The 14,402-nt window shown below is 50.2% G+C and overlaps 1 protein-coding gene across 1 annotated transcript in view; it reads left to right on the top strand.

The window, feature by feature from the left end:
- Nucleotides 1-8,939, top strand: part of ALDH1L1 (aldehyde dehydrogenase 1 family member L1) — a 103,998-nt gene extending 95,059 nt beyond the window's left edge. The window contains exons 19-22 of the mRNA XM_044912678.1: nucleotides 2,593-2,758; nucleotides 5,337-5,442; nucleotides 6,577-6,776; nucleotides 8,603-8,939. Coding sequence (XP_044768613.1) covers nucleotides 2,593-2,758; nucleotides 5,337-5,442; nucleotides 6,577-6,776; nucleotides 8,603-8,658 — 528 coding nt within the window. The 3' untranslated portion in view covers nucleotides 8,659-8,939. The remainder of the gene's footprint in view (nucleotides 1-2,592; nucleotides 2,759-5,336; nucleotides 5,443-6,576; nucleotides 6,777-8,602) is intronic.
- Nucleotides 8,940-14,402: the final 5,463 nt, after the last annotated feature.

Genomic DNA, 14,402 nt, shown 5'->3' with positions numbered 1-14,402 from the left:
ATGTGGCTCACTATTAGCGAGCTGTCAGGTGAAGCCTGGGAGGTGAGAGGGACCAGGAGAGGACAGGGACAGGACATGTTCTCAAGTGACATCCAGCCCTAGCCTGACCCACAGATAGGAGCTCTGGAGCATGAATGATACCTCTTAGGTGTACCCCTGGGGTCCAGGGGCCAGGCTTTTGTCCCCTGTCAACAGTTGTTGGCTGTGAGTGTTCATGGGCTAAAGGAGGTCTCCCTGGGACCTGGGACCATCAGCAGCCACCTCTCTTGGCTGCTGCAGGGTGGGTACTCACAGGTAAAGAGGATGGGGTGTGGTACTCACAGCATCTCCTACATCCTTACAACATAGAACCAGAAAGGAAGTCACTCTGTCCCCACTGATTCTGTTGGAAAAGGCTGTGGGGAAGGATGCTGGTTGGTGTGACTGGGTCCCAGGTCTATCGCTGGTCCATTCAGTGATTGCAGGGCCTACGGAGCTCTGGTTGGCTCAGCTTCAGCCAAAAGCCCTTCCTCACATCCTGGAGAGCAGAGTCTGATCCCAGCGGATATGAGAGGGGATGCTGGAACACAGCCCCTATGTGCAGGTTTTAAAAACTATATTTAGGAAGCCAGGAAAAAAGAGAAAGCAGGACTGGTACAAGACGAGGCAGCTGTTAGGAAGGAGTTCTGGAGAGGGTTTTGGATAATGGGTAAAAATATGAAAGGCAGTGAGGAAACAGGATTTCTAGAAGGGAGTGTAACAGCTTTTGCCACATAACAAGCTACTCCCAAAACTTAGTGGCTTGGGATAACAGCAGTTCATGCAGTCACAGCCCTGTGGGTTGGCACTGTGGGCACCAGCCCAGGTCCACCAGAGCTTGCTTGTGCATCTGCGGTCAGCGGGGGCACTTGGTGGCTATGTTGGGACGGCTTATCTTTGTACCTGGGGTCCTTCATCCTGCAGCATGTGCTCAGACACATGCAGGGCCAATGGTAGGACTCCTAAGAGTGAGAATAGGAGTGTAGAGGCCTCTTGGGGAGTGTGGAGGCTTCGTGGGACTCCTAAAGTTTGCTTCTGCCACATTCTGCCAAGTCACAAGCCAGCTCAGATTCAAGGGGTGGGAAACCAACCCTATCCTGATGAGAAATGAATACAATACATAACCCACTGTAGTTTGGGAGCTGGGCAGCCTAGCTGAGTGAGTCCATCACTGCTATAGGCCCAGCACAGGACTGGCTGAACCTGGGGCATGGATGGGGAGTCACAATGGAGCGCCCATGAGGGGGCAGCTCACTGAGTGGATGTAGTTGCAGGGAACATAGCTGGGCAAGCCCCAGTCCCCTCCAGGAGTCTGCAAGGGAGTCGTCAAACCCCCACAGGGTGATGGCAGGGGTCAGAATCCCAGGAGAATCCCAGAATCCCAGGAGAACTGTCAGGATAGTTTCAGCTCCCAAATATAGGAAGTGAGAGGCACATCCAGGACACTCAGCATTATTACTCTTGGCATCCTAGGGATGGAGTTGGGGGTGGGGGGTAGCTGGTGGCCAAGTGGGAGCAGAGAAGGGGAGCAAGGCAGGGGATGGGGACTCCCTTCAGCACAGAAGAGCTAAGGGGTCCTTGGTGAGAGGGCAAGGGTGGTCCTTGGGGGCTTGAGTGTCTTCTGATTAGGCCTGGCTGGGGGGTGTAGAGCCTGAATGGAGGGGTGAAGTAGCCCTGGCCTCGGAGGAGGAGGAGGAGGAGAAGGCCAGTCAGGCCTGACCTTGATGCAGCCACAGTGAGGGTAGAGATGACCTTGTTTGGTCTTAAGAAACTGAGGAAAAAACCTGGAGATATGTGACAATAACAGGAGGGATGAACCCCAGCCAGGAGCCCAGAAGGTCTAATGTCTACCTCCCACTGGAGGGAGGTGGGACATGCCATATGAGTTCTTTTCCATAGCACAGCATCCCATATTCAAGGGCTTTTCTGACTCTCTGCATCCAACCCCAGAATCCATCAGACACCATGTAGCACATCTTTTGTGGAGACCCAAACCCAGGGCAAAGCCTAGACCTACTTTTAGGTTGGCTGAGGCAACAAGGAAGGCTTTCCAGAGGAGGGGGACTTGAAGCTGGGCTCTGAAGCAGGAAGAAGTAGAAGCAGGAGTGGGTGGACTCAAGGCCCAAGCCCCTCCACTCCACTTAGAGTCTATTCCTCTTGTCACCAGGGCATTGCAGCAAGACATGTGTACCTGCCCCACCCCCATTCCATATTCTGGAGACCCCAGACAAGCATTCTCTCAGCTTCTCAGCCTATGAAGCTGGGTGCGGGACCACTGTAGGGACACACTTTTTGCTGGCCCATGTCTGGCCCTCACCCTGTCCCTGGACACCTCCGTTTTCTCAGCCTGTCTGATGCTAGGCTTGGGTCTCCTTGCACATTGGATACGTTTGGGGTCTCAGCCTGGGAGGCGGGTTTGGAACCAGAATAGAGACTGTCCTGAGGACATGTGGACTTTCTTCACAGCCCAGTGCCTGGTCACCGAACATGCAAACACGTTAGGCAGGTCAGGCTGGGAGTATCGTCAGAAACCATGGTACCTGAGCAGAACCTGACTGGGAGGACTCTCCACAGGTAGAAGAGGTGAGGAAGATGAAGATCGGCAACCCTCTAGACCGGGACACCAACCATGGGCCACAGAACCACCAAGCCCACCTGCAGAAGCTGGTGGAGTACTGCCAGTGCGGCGTGGAGGAAGGGGCCACGCTGGTCTGTGGTGGGAGTCAAGTCGCTCGGCCAGGTCAGTCAGAGCACTCCTGGCTCACCTCAGAGCACTCATGGCCCAGAGGGCAGGCAGCATGGTCTCTGGTCTCCTGCCCCACTCTAACTGGAGGTATGTGAAGGCCACGGTTAGGCTCCCAGGCCTCAGGGCTCATCCGGGACATTGGCTGCAGTGGCCTTGGATATTTGGACCCCAGCCAGACCAGGTGTGGTACTGGCAAGGTGAAGACACCAGAGCTGAAATCCAGTCAGTGCTGGTTTAATGCGTATCATAGTGGACTTTGATTTGCCATAAACATCTCCGCATCCTTGAAGTTCTTTCCTCCCGTGGATTCCATGGCACTGGCTTTCATGGCTTTCTGTCTTTGGCATTACTTCTCAGCAGTCACTTTTCGCTGAACCTCCCTCTCCACCTGTGCCTTAAATGGAGGTATATCCCCAAGTCTATCCTGAGCTTGGAGCGCTTCTCATGGCAGACCCTTTCCCTGGAGGATCTCACCCCCCGCAGTGGCTCACACCCTCCCAAGTATCTGTCTCCGGGCTCCTCCTCATCCAGAAATCCTGACCACCTAGACACCTCCACCCACATGTCCCCAGGCCCTTCAGACTGAATGGGTACCAAATCCATCACATCATCTGACTGTCCTGACCCAGACATACACTTGCCTCTCTAGAATCTTCCATTTGTTCAGGTCACTGGAGTCAGAGGAGCAGGGGCTGCAGCACGGACTGTTTGAGATGCTTCCTTGTCAGACTGCCCACCACATGGCGACAGGCACCGTGTCTGTCTTCTACACCATTAGGTCCTTCACGCCAGCACTGAGACTCAACCAAACCTGAGTTAATTTGATGGAAGGAAGGAAGGAAGGAAACAATGAATTCTAGACTCCTCTCTTTTCTTGACCGCCTACTTTAAATTAATTGCCCCATTCTCTTAAATTAAAAATCTGTCTTCCTCCCCTGCATCCCTACTGCCATACTGCTGACTTTGCAGCTCGTTTTGCCTGCACCATCGTATCTGCTTCCTGAGGAACCTTTTGTACCATGCTAACCCTTTACCTATGGTAGCTGCCAGAAGTCTGATTATGTCTCCCCCAATGTTGAAGCAACTTATACAGTGACCCATCCTCCTGCAGCAGCAAGCTCAAACTCCTTACTTCATACCCAGGGTCTTCCATGGTCCTAAGCTAACTGGCTTGCCCATGACCCATGCTCCAGCCACATTTTACTCTCTCTGAGTACATCTTACACTTTCCTGCTGCCTGGGCTTCTGCTGCTCCTCTGATTAGCAAACACCTCCCCATTTCCTCAACTGACAAATTCATCAACGAGCTCAAATAACATCCAGGCCCAGACCCTAGGTGCTCCTGTGTCACAGACGCTCCCTCACACCTCATACAGTGACAGTTTTATAGCCACTGATGGCCACTGATGGCTACCCCCTTCCTTGCCCTCAGTAGACTAGGGGCTCCATAAGGCCAGAGTTCAGGGTCTGATGGGAGGGAGTGAAGTGAAGGCATGGTTTGCAGAACAGTTAGGGGGGTGCAGCCCCCAGAAACCAGGATACTGGAGAGCCACTATCACCACCCCCTGGCCTGAGGGCTCAGAGGAGGGAGCAGAATTCCTAGAACCTGGTGAGGAGCAGAGCTGTAAGCTACAAATCCAACTGGACATCAGAGGATGAGGGAGGCTCATCTGGGAGGGGAAAAGTATAGAAAGAATAGAAAAGGGACAGAGCCCGGCCAGTGCAGAGCCTCCAGCACCTGGTGGGCAGCAGCTCATTTGCAGACGGAGAGAATACAGGCCATACCACATGAGTCAACATGTGTTCATACCTGACGTAGCTTTTTAAAAACTGTAGTTAATGTTAAAATATAATTTATAAATGTATGAAAAGTATGGAATATTTTATTAAGTTGTCTTTAAAGTTAATTTTTTTCCCTAAAAACTGGAAAGAGAAAATTTCACGTCTCTCAATTTTCCCTTAGTCAGGCTAAATTACATCTCAGTCCATTAAGGTCTCCAGGTCCCTGGGCTCTGTGTCTAGAGGAGAAATAGAGGAAGCATTTCTGCTGTCAGAGGTGGCTCCATCTACAACCAGGGCCTGTAGGGGCAGCAGTCTGGATGGGAGGAGGTGGTGGCTTGTGTTGACAGGATAGCAGGAGGCTGTATCCTGGCTGAAAGTAGTCACCTTTGCACCTGGGGCATGTACCTGCACTGAGGGGCCAGGAATTAGGGAGACAGTCCTGAGAGGTCCTGTCCGTCAGAACCCATGTCCAAGGCTCCCCACCCCCAGCTCAACCTACTCCACAGGGACTGATGGAGAGCCATCCGAGGGGCTGCACTAGGTAAAGAATCTCCACTGTATCACAGACCAACACTGAGCTGCTCATCTTCCTCAGCAGCATTTAGTTGAAAGGGTTGTGAGGATCCTGCGAACTCATACACCTGGGGCAGGAAAGCCACCCACCGTCTGTAGCATCCACCACACAGGTGTCACAAACTGTAGAATGTGTGCATGGTGGCTGGTGGGGCCCAGGCCTGGCTGGGGAGAGGACCGCCCACCTGCACACCATGAACCTCTGTCTCCCCTGTAGGTTTCTTCTTCGAGCCGACTGTTTTCACAGATGTGGAGGACCACATGTTCATAGCCAAGGAGGAGTCCTTTGGGCCCATCATGATCATCTCTCGGTTTGCTGATGGGTAGGGAGTCGTGCTTATATTTCTTGAGAGCCTGATCCTCTTCCATGCCTTACTGGGGTCTTCGCTTGAGCTTCGTGGAGGGGAGTGCAGAAGGGGAATGCAGATGGGGTGGGGGCTGTGGATACAGCCTAGCTTCCTGCCAAGTCCTTCTCAACCACTGAAGGTAGGAGAGCCCTAGGGGACCTGCAAGGCTGGGTCCCACTGAGAGTGTCTTCCTTGTCTCTCTGATGCCTCTCACGGCATTCTGGGTTCTGTTCCTATCCACTGCTGCATAATAAACCACCTCAAACCGTGGTGGCTTAGAATAGCAAGTTACTTAATTCACTTGTGAGTCTTCAATTTGGTCAGGGTTCCACAGGGCTGGCCGCCTCTGCTCTGGGCCCTGTCGGGGCAGCTGCTCCCCAGCACCCAGCTCAAAGAGGCCAGGTGGAAGATGCAAGTCTCCTCAAGAACTATCAATTGGCCTCAGAAAGCCCAGAAGCTCACTTCCACCTGTCTTATTGGTCCAGCAAGTCACTGAGGCCAGACCTGGCTTAAAGGGAGAGGAAATGGGCTGGCCATAATTGCTCTACCACGGGCTCTTTGCCTGACTATTATTCTTCAGAGTAGCACCTTTGAGCAGATTACAGAATGGCATCTCATCCTCGATACCCTATATTTCCAACTATCAAAAAATTACCAAAATTTTCTTTACATGCTGGTTGTATTAGAATGAGATACTTTTCTCCCATCTACCAAGCATTGTGGTCAGTCTTCAAGCCTGTGATGTCTGTGGATGCCCCCAGTGTAGCTGCCCAAGGAATGCCTTTCCATGTGTGGTGGATCCCCAGCCTGCCCCCCTCCCTGGGCTCCCATCCCCCCTGTCTACACAGTGAGGGGCTCACCCATGAAGACCAGAAGGGTCTGACTCTGCTCTACCTCCTCTCTGTCATTCTTTCCTCTTTGCTTGGCTGACCTATCTCCTCCACACTTGCTGTAGGCCCGGCACATTTGCTCAGAGGGTCCTATGTGGTGGGGAGCTTGCAGTGGGCCAGGCACCCCCCTTGGAAGAAGGGGTGCCCGTCTTTCTGTGTCCCATGCCCAGGGTGGCCCCATGGTCCTCCTCAGGGAGTTCTTCCTGGGTTTTCCCTGCAGCGATGTGGACACTGTGCTGTCTCGGGCCAATGCCACGGAGTTTGGCCTGGCTTCCGGCATCTTCACCAGGGACATCAACAAGGCCCTGTATGTCAGCGACAAGCTGGAGGCCGGCACCGTGTTTGTCAACACATACAACAAGACTGACGTGGCCGCTCCCTTTGGAGGGTTCAAGCAGTCCGGCTTTGGCAAAGACCTCGGTAACCTAATCCCGAACATATATTAAGGCCCCTTGGTGCCAGGCCCTGTCCTGGGGGCCGGGGGTATAGCATTGACAAGATGGCTCCCGGTGCTCACTTCTTACTGGGAGTGGACAGGGGATAATTAAGGCAGTAAGCAAGATCCAGCTGGGAAGTGAGGAATGGAGGAAGTGGACAAGACAGAGTGACCTGGCCAGGAAGACCGGGAGGGTCATTTTAGAGGGGACCAGGGTGGGCCTCTCCAAGGAGGTGGCGCCTGCACTGAGGTTCGAGTGGCTGGAGGAGGCGGTATAAAGACCTGAGGGTACATGTTCCCAGCTGAGAGGACAGCAGGTCCTGAGAGAACCAGCTTTGGTCTTGGAGCTGCAGAGAGGGGCCTGAGTGCAGGGATGGGGAAGTCCGGAGGGGAGGAGGCTGGGGAGGCAGGCAGGGGGCCAGAGAGCAGGGCCCTGGGGGCAGCAATCAGAGCTTCATCCACAGAAAGAGGGGAAACTGTGGAGGCCGAGTATGGAGGCCAGTGGGGCAGTGTGAGTCCCCAGTGTAGAGACAATGTCACCCGGGTGGGTAGCCAAACTCAAGCCCCACCTGGCCTGCCAGGAGAAGTGGAGGTCTGGTCTGGCACTGGGCTATTGCATGATTTAGGATGAGCGCTGCTCTCCCCATTCTGCCACCATGGAATCCAGCAGTTGAGAACTGGCTCCAGTTGGGGATCCCGCCTCTGATGCCCAGCAGTGGTGGTGGCAGGGAGGGCAGGGTCTGGGAGAGCAGCTGTTTCCAAGAGCCTCCATCCCTGAACCCAGCTCAGGATGCTTAAGGAGGTTTGAGCTGAGGCTTGACCATAGAGAGGCTGCTATCTCATTTTCTACCCCCACTCCATCCCTCATACCCTGCAGAAAACCCCAAGGATGCTTGTGAAAGAAGCCCCAACAACACCCCCAAAGCCTGGCACTACACTGTGCACCCAGAGGTGGGACTCACACTCACACACACATGCACATACACAGTGTTGGACAGTCCTGCTCCCTTTGTCCCTGTCTGCCACCCCTTCTTGGTTCCTCCACTGGAATCTACAAGGGCCACTGTTATTCAGGAGGCTGTGGGTGCTGGGTCCCCAGGATCTGGTCTGTCACTTATGACCCTGGCCCTGAGCTGCTCCAGCTCATCCTCTCTGCTGCCCCCTCTTCCTGTGTCCTGTGCACATAAACCAGGCACCCCCAGTAACCCATCGGGGTTTGGCCCAGAGACCTCAGCAGGCCCCAGCTGGTGAAGCGTGGCTCCTGGGGCCAACCTTAGCGGGTGGGGGAGATGTCAGGCAACCACAGGCCCCACATACGGGTTGTGGGACCGAACACACCAGCTGCAGAACATAGCCAAATTCTGGGTGCCTCTGACGTCCTTTCCCAGGAGCAGCATGACCTGGAATTAGCTGGGGGGGCAGCAGTGGGGACAGGCGATGGACTGGCACCTCTGGGTGAGTAGGAGGGTACCAGAGAGCCTCTTGACTGCCCTCGGGGTGATGGGGCTGCCGTTCCTCTAGAGGAGATAGTCAGAGCAGGGAAGTTTCTGGAACAGTGAACAGTTGCTCCCAGTTAGTCTGTATTCCGATGCCTGTGGTGGAATCCTTACCACCCCCACCCTACAACTGATGCAGGACCTGCCAAGACCTTGGTTTCTCTTCTGTAACTGGGACTGAGCCTGGGCGGACCACACATGGTTGCTGCAGGGATCTGTGAGATAAAAGGGCTGCAGCGCTCGCAACAGCGTGGGGTCCACCCTAGGAGCTGCTGTGAGGGTGACCTTTCCCCATGATACATGCTGTCTTGCAGGAGAGGCAGCCCTGAATGAGTACCTGCGGGTCAAGACGGTTACTTTCGAGTACTGATGAAAGGTCTCCTGCGAGAAAGCTCCCCTCTCCACAATGTGTCCTTGCCCTCCATAACCAGGCCTGAACCAGCCTGCCTTCTCAGGGAGAGACCAAGGCTGCTTCCCCGGAGTTCCTGCCCTCTCACCTCCTCCTGAGCAAGCAACACTTCCACAGGAAGCACTGGTGGAAGCCCCCTGCCTGCACCTCTGTCCCTGCTGGGACATCCTCACCCCTATCTGATCACAGTGGCCTTTGGCGAGGTGAGAAGGTGGCCCCAGGGTGAATAAAGGTTCTGGCCATTGGCAACCCCATGTCTCTCTGTTCCATCTGTGGGTGCTCCTGGGTGGCCCTGCAGGTCCAGGCACTCGTGTGTATTGCCCAAGGAGGGTGCCCTGGGGAGACGTGCAGCAGTGAAATGTGGGTGTGCATCAGTTAGGATGAAGCTAGGCGTGAGAGACATCTGTGGGGTGACTCCTGGGAAATGCAGAGCAGAGGAAGCAGGACAGGTTAGGGTTAGGGTTGGAACCAGCATCCCATCCCTCCACTTTGCTCTCTCTTTCTCCTCTCACCCTGCAGGACTCTGGGGCCTTCCCTTCTTCACCCCCACCCCCTAGGTCCCAAACATTACACCACCACTTACCTGCTGTTCCCTCAGTTTGCCCCACATGGCACTCTCTGCTTGGCATTTCAACCCCCTAGCCCACCTGCTCTGCCCCTCTGGGCTCCACAGCATCTGAAGATCTTCTTTTCCCCCTGCAGTTTCCCTGGCTGTGCTAGGAGTGGCCTGGCCCAGGCTGCGCATCTGTTTGCTCATCTGCAAACAGCCCTTCCCAGCAGAAAGCAGGCAACATGTGGAGCACAGGCACATCTGAACCCAAATAGAGCCAAGAAACCCTTTTCTTCCCTCTTCAGACACACACACAGAGCTTGGTTTTCAGCCAGGGTGCCTCTCTACGGTTCCACTTGAGACCTCTGGTTTAGATGTGCAGGGCTGGGCTCCTACCTTTCTAGCCTCCCCTCTCTTCAAGAATTCTGAAACTATAAGGTAAGTATATAAGAAAAGCCACCCTGATTTCCCCTCCTATTTCTTTCCTGTTGTGACTCCTTTACTTTTACACAGAACACTTCACTTCTGACACTTCTGGTCATCACATGTGGGGGCTGTGTCCCACATCGAGCAATTCTCTGTGACACCAGTTGGGTGTCCTACAATTAAACTCAATTCTGACACTATCCACCCAGAGATATAGTGTCAGATCCCACAGGTTAAGAGCTCAGTCCCACAAAACTGTTCCCACCCACTTTAGATGCCAGTCACAAGTAGCAGATCTCCAGGTTGCCCCACAACTTCTGTCTGATTTGGCTACAAATCGGAGGTTCCCATGGCTCCCACCTGGAGTTACATTAATTTTCTAGAGGGGCTCAGAGAACTCAGAGAAACACTTATGTTTCCCAGTGTAATAAGGATATGATAAAGGATACAGATGAGCAGCCAGATGAAGAGATGCATAGGGTGAGGTCTGGGAGGGTCCTGAGCACAGGAGTCTCTGTACCAATGGAGTTGGGGTGGGTGTGGATGTCTTTGCCAACCTGGAAGCTCTCCAAACCCCATACTACTGGAATTTTTATGGACTCTACCTCACATAGTCATGATCAGTCATTAACTCCATTTCTAGCCCCTCTCCTGTATCTGGAGATTGGTTGGAGGCAGGGGCTGAAAATGCCAAGCTTCTAATCATGGCTTCATCCTTTTGGTGACCAGTTGCCATCTAGGACCCCCCAATCACCTCAATAGAATAAAAGATGCTCCTAGTGCTCTTCTCATTTAGAAATTTACAAGGGTTTTGGGAGCCCTCTGTCAAATATGGGGTCAGAGACAAATATTAGTGTTCTTACTTAGGAAATTACAAGGGTTTCAGGAGCTCTGTGCCAGGAACCAAGGGCAGAGACCAATATGTATTTTCTATTATCTCACAGTAACAAGGATGAAACTATTAGTTTACCCATTTCCTTTATCCCCTTCTTTCTTGAGTTATAGAACCCCAAATTTTACATGGGCACATGGCTGACCAGAAGAAAGACAGAATTCCCAACCTCCTTTGCAGTTAGGTGATGGTCATGGAACTGAACCTAGCAGACAAAATGTGAATGGAAGTAATACCTGCCACTCCAGAGACATGCCCTTTAAAGGGGGGTCATGCTGTTGCTCTCCCTCTTTTCCTTCCCCTGGGCTGGCTGGAAGCAGACCCAGGAGACAGGGTGGTGGGCATTTTCCGACCATGCAGATATGGCAACACCTGTGGAGGGGGATAAATGGCACAGAGTGGCAGACACTTAAATACCAAACATCATGGGGTGATGTTCCAGAGTACCAGATGGTGACTGGTACACGGAGGTGACTGGCACATGAGGGAAATAAACTTGTTGTCTTTTTGTGATTTTTTTTTTTCCCTCGGAGTTTACCTACAGTGGTAGGAGGGATGCTTTATTTACTTTTTTTTTTTTATTAACATATAATGTATTATTTGTTTCAGGGGTACAGGTCTGTGATTGATCAGTCTTACACAATCCACAGTGCTCACCATAGTACTTACCCTCCCAAATGTCCATCACCCAGCCACCCCTTCCCTCCCACCCCTCTCCACTCCAACAACCCTCAGTTTGTTTCCTGAGATCAAGAGTCTCTTACGGTTTGTGTCCCTCTCTGGTTTCGTCTTGTTTCATTTTTCCCTCCCTTCTCTTTGATCCTCTGTCTTGTTTCTCAAATTCCTCATATCATATGATACTTGGCTTTCTCTGATTCACTTATTTCACTTAGCATACTACTGTCTAGTTCCAGCCATGTCATTGAAAATGGCAAGATTTCAATTTTTTGATGGCTGCATAATATTCCATTGTATATATATACCACATCTTCTTTATCCATTCATCCGTTGATGGATCTCTAGGCTCTTTCCATAGTTTGGCTATCATGGACATTGCTGCTATAAACATCGGGGTGCATGTGCCCCTTTGGATCACTACATTTGTATCTTTGGGGTAAATACCCAGTAGTGCAATTGCTGGGTCATAGGGTAGCTCTATTTTCAACTTTTTGAGGAACCTCCATGCTGTTTTCCAGAGTGGCTATACCAGCTTGCATTCCCACCAACAGTGTAGGAGGGTTCCCCATTCTCTGCTTCCCCACCAACATCTGTCGTTTCCTGACTTGTTAATTTTAGCCATTCTGACTGGTGTGAGGTGGTATCTCATTGAGGTTTTGATTTGCATTTCCCTAAAGGCAAGTGATGTTGAGCACTTTTTCATGTGTCTATTGGCCATTTGGATGTCTTCTTTGCAGAAATTTGTGTTCATGACTTCTGCCCATTTCTTGATTGGATTATTTGTTCTTCTGGTGTTGAGTTCTTTATAGATTTTAGATACTAGCCCTTTATCTGATATGTCATTTGCAAATATCTTTTCCCATTCTGTTGGTTGTCTTTTGGTTTTGTTGACTGTTTCCTTTGCTGTGCAAAAGCTTTTTATCTTGATGAAGTCCCAGTAGTTCATTTTTGCCCTTGCTTCCCTTGCCTTTGGCGATGTTTCTAGGAAGAACTTGCTGCAGCTGAGGTCGAAGAGGTTGCTGCCTGTGTTCTCCTCAAGGATTTTGATGGATTCTGTCTCACATTGAGGTCTTTCATCCATTTGGAGTCTATTTTTGTGTGTGGTGTAAGGAAATGGTCCAGTTTCATTCTTCTGCATGTGGCTGTCCAATTTTCCTAACATCATTTGTTGAAGAGACTGTCTTTTTTCCATCGGACATTCTTCCCTGCTTTGTCGAAGATTAGTTGACCATAGAGTTGAGGGTCCATTTCTGGGCTCTCTCTTCTGTTCCATTCATCGATGTGTCTGTTTTTGTGCCAGTACCATGCTGTCTTGATGACGACAGCTTTGTAATAGAGCTGGAAGTCCGGAATTGTGATGCCGCCAGCTTTGCTTTTCTTTTTCAACATTCCTCTGGCTATTCAGGGTCTTTTCTGGTTCCATACAAATTTTAGGATGATTTGTTCCATTTCTTTGAAAAAAGTGGATGGTATTTTGATAGGGATTGCATTAAATGTGTAGATTGCTCTAGGTAGCATTGACATCTTCACAATATTTGTTCTTCCAATCCATGAGCATGGAACGTTTTTCCATTTCTTGTGTCTTCCTCAATTTCTTTCATGAGTATTCTATAGTTTCTGAGTACAGATTCTTTGCCTCTCTGGTTAGATTTATTCCTAGGTATCTTATGGTTTTGGGTACAATTGTAAATGGGATGGACTCCTCAATTTCTCTTTCTTCTGTCTTGGTGGTGTAAAGAAATGCCACTGATTTCTACGCATTGATTTTATATCCTGCCACTTGACTGAATTCCTGTATGAGTTCTAGCAGTTTTGGGGTGGAGTCTTTTGGGTTTTCCACATAAAGTATCATATCATCTGCAAAAAGTGAGTTTCAGTTCTTTGCCAATTCGGATGCCTTTTATTTCTTTTTGTTGTCTGATGGCTGAGGCCAGGACTTCTAGTACTATGTTGAATAGCAGTGGTGATAGTGGACATCCCTGCCATGTTCCTGACCTCAGAGGAAAAGCTCTCAGTTCTCTCCATTGAGAATGATATTCGCGGGGCACCTGGGTGGCTCAATCATTAAGTGTCTGCCTTTGGCTCAGGTCATGATCCCAGGGTCCTGAGATCAAGCCCCACATTGGGCTCCCTGCTCCTCGGGAGGCCTGCTTATCCCTCTCTCACTCCCCCTGCTTGTGTTCCCTCTCTCACTGTGTCTCTCTCTGTCAAATAAAAATAAAATCTTAAAAAAAAAGAGAGAATGATATTCACTGTGGGTTTTTCATAGATGGCTTTTAAGATATTGAGGTATGTACCCTCTATCCCTACACCCTGAAGAGTTTCAATCAAGAAGGGATGCTGTACTTTGTCAGATGCTTTTTCTGCATCTATTGAGAGGATCATATGGTTCTTGTTCTTTCTTTTATTAATGTATTGTATCACATTGATTGATTTGTGGATGTTGAACCTTTGCTGCATCCCAAAGATTTTGAACAGTTGTGTTTTCATTTTCATTTGTTTCCATGAATTTTTAAAATTCTTCTTTAATTTCCTGGTTGGCCCATTCATTCTTTAGTAAGATGCTCTTTAGCCTCCATGTATTTGAGTTCTTTCCGACTTTCCTCTTGTGATTGAGTTCTAGTTTCAAAACATTGTGGTCCAAAAATATGCAGGAAATGATCCCAATCTTTTGGTACCAGTTGAGACCTGATTTGTGACCTAGGGTGTGATCTATTCTGGAGAATGTTCCATGGGCATTAGAGAAGAATGTGTATTCTGTTGCTTTGGGATGGAATGTTCTGAATATATCTGTGAAGTCCATTTGGTCCAGTGTGTCATTTAAACCCTTTATTTCTTTGTTGATCTTTTGCTTATTCTGTCCATTTCAGTGTGAGGGATGTTAAAGTCCCCTACTATTATTGTATTATTGTTGATGTGTTTCTTTGATTTTGTTACTAATTGGCTATTATAGTTGGCTGCTCCCATGTTAGGGGCATAGATATTTACAATTGTTAGATCTTCTTGTTGGATAGACCCTTTAAGTATGATGTAGTGTCCTTCCTCATCCCTTATTATAGTCTTTGGCTTAAAAATCTAATTTGTCTGATGTAAGGATTGCCACCCCAGCTTTCTTTTGATGTCCATTAGCATGGTAAATTGTTTTCCACCCCCTCACTT

The sequence above is a fragment of the Neomonachus schauinslandi genome, chromosome 1, assembly GCF_002201575.2.
Source record: "Neomonachus schauinslandi chromosome 1, ASM220157v2, whole genome shotgun sequence".
In the NCBI taxonomy this organism is placed as follows: Eukaryota; Metazoa; Chordata; class Mammalia; order Carnivora; family Phocidae; genus Neomonachus; species Neomonachus schauinslandi.
Note: the sequence above shows the minus strand (reverse complement) of the source record. Positions and strands in the feature narration are given on the sequence as shown.